We start from the raw sequence: 7,214 nt of genomic DNA, 5'->3' as shown, positions 1-7,214 counted from the left end.
GTCAGGTCTGTTTTTTGATGGTGAATGATACATCTGTGTCTGTTTGTGTAGCATGAGTAGCTGTGGAGAAAAGACTAATCTTAAACAACAGGCAAAGTTGGAACACCTTCTCTTGAGAGATTAGAGTCTAAGTGGGGAATAGAGGAAACATATCAATGTTTGCAAAGTCAGATCTTATGAATCTAACTTTACTCATGTCCCTTTAAAACCAGAGGTAAGGACACAAAATTGAGCTTCCATTTTCTCCAGGTTTTACACATGTTTAGCTTGTCTTTATTCTTGGAGTTTATTGTATAGAACATGTATGAGAATCAGGACTTCAAGTATTTCCTTTCTATAGTTTCACAGTCCAGTGCCTATGAAAGAGGAATGGCCTTAGAATCTGGAGAGTACTGGGGAAGTACCATGGGATGAGTGTGTCAGGATACAGTCTTTTCATGGCAGATAAATGTCTGAATTATTGAGAATTAAATATTGATAGAATGTTTATTATGGAGGTAGACCTCAATCTCTAATAATTTCTTTACCATTAGTCTTATGGGTACGTTTTGAGAACATTATCACAAACTTACTAGTTTTCATTGGAATTACTTTCAAAACAGTAGTTCTGAAACTTTTAGATTTCCAGTTGGCATTATCCATTATTTAACAATTTAGAAATTCAAATGCAGGTTCTGACAGGCAAAGCTTAAAAAATCTCTTTGCCATAAAAAATTGTTTGCAAGGAACCATGCAATTACTACACTGGGGAATGAGCTGGACTAGTGTTTACAAAACCAAGACTGCTGAGTCAGGAGGATCCCCATTTCTGAAGTATTACCTTCATTTTTTAGATGTCAAGGTGACCCTTTTGGTATGGAATACAAATGGGAAGCTGAGGAATGCTCATTTCAAGGTGGCACTGTGGAACAGAAGGGTTAGTTCTTACAGCACTTCTCTGATTACGTCTGAAGACTGAGTTGTGCTGGGAGAATCAGGGAGGCATCAGAAGACAGTGGAAAGGAAGCAGATGAGTAGAAATCTAGCTACTATCTCTAGGGTACCCTGAAGTACTGTGCTAAGGTGTCCATGTTGTTGCATTCTCCCTGCTGCTATCCTGAAGCCAGTGGAAGGCAGGTTATGCTTCTTACAAAAGCACATATTCACACCCCCACATGAATTAATGAATTTAAAGTGTTGTTTAAAGGAAGCATAAACACAACAGATTCCTGCCCAGTCTACTCTTCTTAGCCTCAATATCCTTCATTATCACTGTATGAGTTTTTATGATACTGTCATGGGACAGGGGGGATGAAAGTAACAGTGTATATGTTTTCTTTTAAAAGTTGAAGAAGTGGGAAGGAGACATTTGGGAATACTGTCAGAGGCAGTGTACTATATTGGAAAACCAAGCATTAATCCAAGAATTAAGACAATTGCTTCTTCTGAGATCATTGGTGTTGAATCATTATATTGTCTTTTATTCTGTCTTTTCTACTCATTAGTCCTCTTCCACGAATGCAATGCAATAGCAATTTTTTGGGAAGTGGAAAAGTGCTCCTCTGTAGACTAGGGCCACCCTCATGTCTCAGTTTCTCCAGGTCTTGTGTAGAGGAGATCCAGCACACCCTGAACTGTGACTTCTATCGTTCAGGTAGTTATTTCCATTGTGTGACAATGTATTTCCTCTTAGTATGGTGAATAGAGAAATTGCATCATGGCTTGGTGGAAGATAAGCTTCTCTTTAGTCCTTTTCTATTAAAAAAGCAAAAAAAGAAGCTCTGTACCTGATCTAAGTTTCTGATGCATGATGGTGTGCTTGTCTGCTTTAGTCTTTTGTCTTTTTCTCATTTGTATTAGGGTTTTCAAGTTCTAAAGTAAATAGTTCAGAAAAATGGTCTTGGTGGAATCTATAATGATGGCTCACCACAAAATGATTTCCGCTGCCTTGAATTTGTGCCATACTCTTGTGAGGGTTTCTATTTTTCAATGGTTCTTCATGGAATGTGGTTGGACCTACACCACCTTCAAGATAGCTCTGCCATCATGGGTGCTTGCCTCTAAGCCAGAGCACTAAACTTTCATCCTTGGAACCCTCATGGAGGAAGCAAAGAACCGACTTCCACAAGTTGTCCTCTGACTTCCAAATCCATATCTTGGCATGTGCCTCTCCCAAAAAAAACTGGCTAAATGTATGCAATAAAAATAAAAATATGGAAATAATTCCACAATATATGTCATACAATTAATCTGATTTGTCAAGATTATGAAAGAAAGATTGGGAAGGAACAGAAGGCCGAAATCCAATGGTGCCTAGAGTTACCTTTTCTCTGAGAATATCAAGAATATTTTGCTACAATTTCCATTTTTTTTGGTTTTTTTTTCGAGACAGGGTTTCTCTGTGTAGCTTTGGAGCCTATCCTGGCACTCACTCTGGAGACCAGACTGGCCTCGAACTCACAGAGATCTGCCTGCCTCTGCCTCCCGAGTGCTGGGATTAAAGCATGTGCCACAAACGCCTAGACTACAGTTTCCATTTTTTACATTTATTTAATAATTGTACAATCTTGAGTGATAGGAGCTATCTTGTTCAAAGGTATGTGATATATAGTAGTAAAATTTGAGTGAACTGTTAAGTATTAGAAAAATTGAAGTATTTTGCTCTTTTCTGCCAGTTTTCATGTAGCAGAGATGCATACATCCCTTCTCAGTAAAGAAGCAGTAGTGCTTGGATTGAGCATTGGATTTTTACCCTAATAGTAATTAAACACACTTCAATAGAAATTTTTGTCAATAATTGTATAGAGAAGCATGAGCCTGCTTGGCAGTGTGTGTGTGTGTGTGTGTGTGTGTGTGTGTGTGTGTGTGTGTGTGTGTTTGTGACAGGATGTATGAGAGAGAGAGAGAGAGAGAGAGAGAGAGAGAGAGAGAGAGAGAGAGAGAGAGAGAGAGATGTGTTTTATGTCTTAGCCCTTGGAAGGTCAAATCTATAGAAAGTTTGTGTTATTTTATACTTTATCTGGGACAGATTTTTCTATAACTGGGTGATTCTCACCCTTCTTAATGTTGTGGCCCTTTAATAAGTTCCTAATGTTGAGGTAGCCACACAACCATAAAAGCATTTTCATTGCTACTTCATTAGTGTAATTTTCTTATTGTCATGAAACATCTGTGTTTTCTGATGGTCTTAGGTGATCTCTGTGAATGGGTCCTTCTAACCCCTGAAGAGTTTGCATCCCACTGGTTGAGAACCCCTGCTATATCTGATCTGCAAGGAACTCATTAAACTTAACCACCCTAGTCTGGAAAATAATTGCTATTTCCCCATAGAGGTGCAATGTGTACTGTGATGTTGTTGTCTAAAGTCTTCCTTAATGTCAGCAGCATTGACAGTCCTGGGAAGCTGAGCTGCTCAGCTGATGTTGACTCTGTGCTCCTGAACTTTGTGCAGAACATCTGGTGGCTGCTTCAGAGAGTTTAAATCTTTTCATTTCCTGGTCATGCCTTTCTTTCTCCTCTATTTTTAAAACCATGTGCCTTTTGGAGTTTCGAATCATTTGATGAAGACAGAGAAACCCTAGAAATGAGACTGTAAATGTTGACTATATAGTTACCTCACTCTAGTGATTGTATGAAGAGTGAAGGGACAGGAATGGGAACAGACTGCCAATGCATTGACCTTGTCTTCTGTGACAGTGAATGCCAGCATTTGTCTTAACAGAGAACAGTGCTGCTGTCTTCTCTGTACAATTTGGTATATGTAGGAGAAGTTGTTGGAGAGATAGAGTAGGTGATGGACTTTTGGAAAATACAGAACCACCATGTCTACAGAAAGAATTTTGAAATATTGTTTTCAAAAATCATTAAATCTATCAGGAAAGTTAGTAAATAAAATCCAACATTCGAGTCTGACCTAACTTCATATGCTGCTGCCTCATATTTCATACTTTTGAATCTCTATTGCCCCTTCCTAACTCATGCTCAATTATTTGAATGTGATGGCTGAGCCCAGTGTTCTTATTCTGTACCCTAGGATGTACTCCTGGTGACCACACAGGTGAGGCCCAATAAATAAATTTTGAATGAATGCTTAGGATATTTGTTCTCTTCTCCCTTTTTCCTTCATGTTATTATTAAGAATATGTTTTATAAAAATTAAACAGAATGGTGTGTGGTAGTGGCCCATGACTTTTTCCCCAGCACTTGGGAAACAGAGGCAGCTGCATCTCTCAAGCCGAGCCTGGTCTACAAAGTGAGTTCCAGCAAGAACTATTAACTGTTACACAGAGAAATCCTTTCATGAAAAAAAAAACCATTAACTAACTAACTAACTAACTAACTAACTAACTAACTAACTAATGAACCAACCAAGTAACTAAAAAGTCTGTAGCATACATCCTGTAGGAAATAAAGAAAAACAGCACCGAAGAGACTAAATGCCACTCTGGGACTAGGATCTACCCCAGTAAAGTAGCCCTATTCTCAGAGGAAGATGACTGCTATCAAAGGCAGAGAGTGTAGATCAAATCTGAGATTCTCTGAAGAAAGAAAGATGAAGGAGAACTTTTTCTGCTGAGCAGGTTCACAGGCACCCCAATGTTGTCAGCACTTACTATGAGAGACAGGTACTATTTCTCCATGTTTTCTGAAATTTAAATGCATGTAAATAGAAGATACTGAGCACAGGACATGTTAAAGTGGAAACTTGGACCAGAATGAAGCTTCTTTTGCTTCTCCTTCCATCTAACAAACTTGTAAAGGTCTGAGGAAATAAAAAAAAAAAAAAGCAAAAATACCCGCCCCCAAATGGAAATGGGTTTATATACTAAAAAATAGCAACAAACTAAGGAAGGACAAATAACACAGAAATATGAGTTTAAGATAAAGGATGTTTGCGGCACACAAAGAGGTATGGTCTCCAGTCAAAAAAGCTTTCATAACCAGTTAGAGAATCCCTCAACCTACCAGTTGGCAGGATCACTGGAATCAAGAGGAAAGGAAAGGCCTCTGAGTCACAGGACTCAACCCAGTGATGATGGCCAAGGATGGGATAGTTCCTACTTTTCAGAGTCCCGGTCCAGCCAGTTATGGATGGATTTGCATTTATGTTAGGAAATTCTTGGACTTGCCCATGAGAGGCAGATCTACTTCCCCCTGGGTGAGGCAGGCAGTCCTATAAAGAGTCTCAGTGCTTGGCTGCAGTATTCTTGGTACTCAAGCCCTGCTCTACTGCGGAGAACCTGGTGAGTCTGATTTCTTGAGTTCTTGAGAGGGTCTGCCTTTGATGTATTCTCATGTGAGTAGTTTCAGTTAAACACAGTAAGCTTGGTGGGCCCTAACTGATCATGGGTTAAATGTGACAGTGGATGCAACTTTTGGAATGGATGACATTCATGTACTGTACTGGCTTGCTTTTGCATTTGTCTGTACTGTAATTTAATGTCTACATGGAAATGCAAGATAGTTGAGGAAGTTTTGATTTGAGATGAGAACAAAGCAAAGCATGCAATTTTCTTTTATTCGTATCTCGATGAAATCCCTTTCAACGGGTTGTGTTACAAGAGGTTCAGAGTGCTACCTATTCTTTGTGTTGTTTGTGTTGCTCAGTCATTCTACTTGAAATACAGTAGCATTAGATGGGTACTGTTTATAAGAATGCCAAGGTTACAAGGATGTTCTATTCATATAAATAACATTTCCCAGTGCTAGGGAACACAAGTATATCCTTAGGAAAAATGATATGAGATAACAGAAAGGTTGGCTAAAGCTGTTGAAAAAATATGTTGAAGTAGCAGAGGAAGCCCAGGATGTCTTAAAATGAGACTGGAAGATTTTCATGTGCAACAGGTCCACAGGAAGGAAACAAAAGATTCTGTAGTCCCATAAGCCTAGTTTCATTTTCTGTGGGTGTCTCTTGTGAGAACTGTCTTGCAATGTCTTTCAGATCCTGAGACTTCAGCACGATGTCTTACCAACAGCAGCAGTGCAAGCAGCCCTGCCAGCCTCCTCCTGTGTGTCTACCCCCAAAGTGCCCAGAGCCTTGTCCTCCTCCAAAGTGCCCAGAGCCTTGTCCTCCTCCTCAGTGTCCTGAGCCATGCCCCCCTCAGCCATGTCAGCCAACGTGCCCTCCTGTGCAAATTTGTCCACCATGCCAGCAGAAGTGTCCACCCAAGAGCAAGTGAGGGCTTCAGGAGTCACCAGGAAGAGGGGAAAGAAAGAAAACCCACTTCATCTACTTCCATATAAACACCTCCTCTTCTTTCAAAGCCTGTCATGGATGCCGAAGAATCTTCTCCACCCTTCTCCTCTATGTGCTTCTGATGACCCCGATAGAGAAGGCATGCCTCTGAGGCTGTCTTCCTGCTGTTCTCAAGGGGCCCTGAGAATGGTCCTTCCTTGGTGGTTCAGTATTCCAGATACTCCGAGGCAAGAGCAGCAGCTGTCTACCTATCTTGGGCCCTCAGAGGAGCCTTCCCAGTCTGCCTGTCACCTGTGGACAGCGGTTGTCACTGTTGTTTCACTTACTGAATAAATTACCTTTTGGTGATGGTCTAATAAATACTTTTTCCTTGGAAAATGTTTTTTAATATTGTGTTACTATTTTGCATTATTCTATCCTTTGGTAGAGGAATTTTAAATTTTAATTCTGTATTGTCTGAATTATGATATATCAGAGACTAATTCAATATTATTTCAAATTTATGTTCTTGACCCCATATTTAATTGTGTTGAAGACAGAATTCCTTAACTTCTTAAAAGGTTTTTTTTTTTATTTAAGGTAGAAACTCCATCATCTATTGTTCATCTACCTATAATCTATTTAACTATCATCTATTATTAATTTGCATCTTTAGCACAAAATTAAATCATCATCAGTTCTGTAGTCAGTCTCAGACATCACTGTATGAGTCCTGCTCAGTGGTTGTTTATATATACCACCAGAGGCAGTTCAACATAATTGTCAACACTCTCACTGGGTGGCTTTGTCATAACTGCTCATTAAATGTCATTCAAATACTACATTGTTCTTTTCCCACTATGTCCCTGTAATTGGCAATTCACCCCAATTCCTAGGTAATCCTGAGGAAAAAGGGGATTTATGGGATGTATGATTCTCCTTCATAAGATGATAGCAATCTTTAGAAAGAGGATGGATGGAAGAACAGGAGAGAAAAGTGTGTTCATAGGTCAAATTTCCTCCTTTCTGGACATTCTGGATACTTGAGATCTCACAA

At 39.5% G+C, this 7,214-nt stretch overlaps 1 protein-coding gene across 1 annotated transcript; it reads left to right on the top strand.

Annotated features, from left to right (window-relative positions):
* Positions 1-5,942: 5,942 nt before the first annotated feature.
* LOC113833090 (small proline-rich protein 2E-like) lies at positions 5,943-6,161 on the top strand. The gene has a single exon (XM_035450863.1). It carries the CDS (start codon positions 5,943-5,945, stop codon positions 6,159-6,161), a length of 219 nt encoding a protein of 72 aa, XP_035306754.1.
* Positions 6,162-7,214: the final 1,053 nt, after the last annotated feature.

Source organism: Cricetulus griseus, assembly GCF_003668045.3.
Source record: "Cricetulus griseus strain 17A/GY chromosome 1 unlocalized genomic scaffold, alternate assembly CriGri-PICRH-1.0 chr1_0, whole genome shotgun sequence".
NCBI lineage: Eukaryota > Metazoa > Chordata > Mammalia > Rodentia > Cricetidae > Cricetulus > Cricetulus griseus.
Note: the sequence above shows the minus strand (reverse complement) of the source record. Positions and strands in the feature narration are given on the sequence as shown.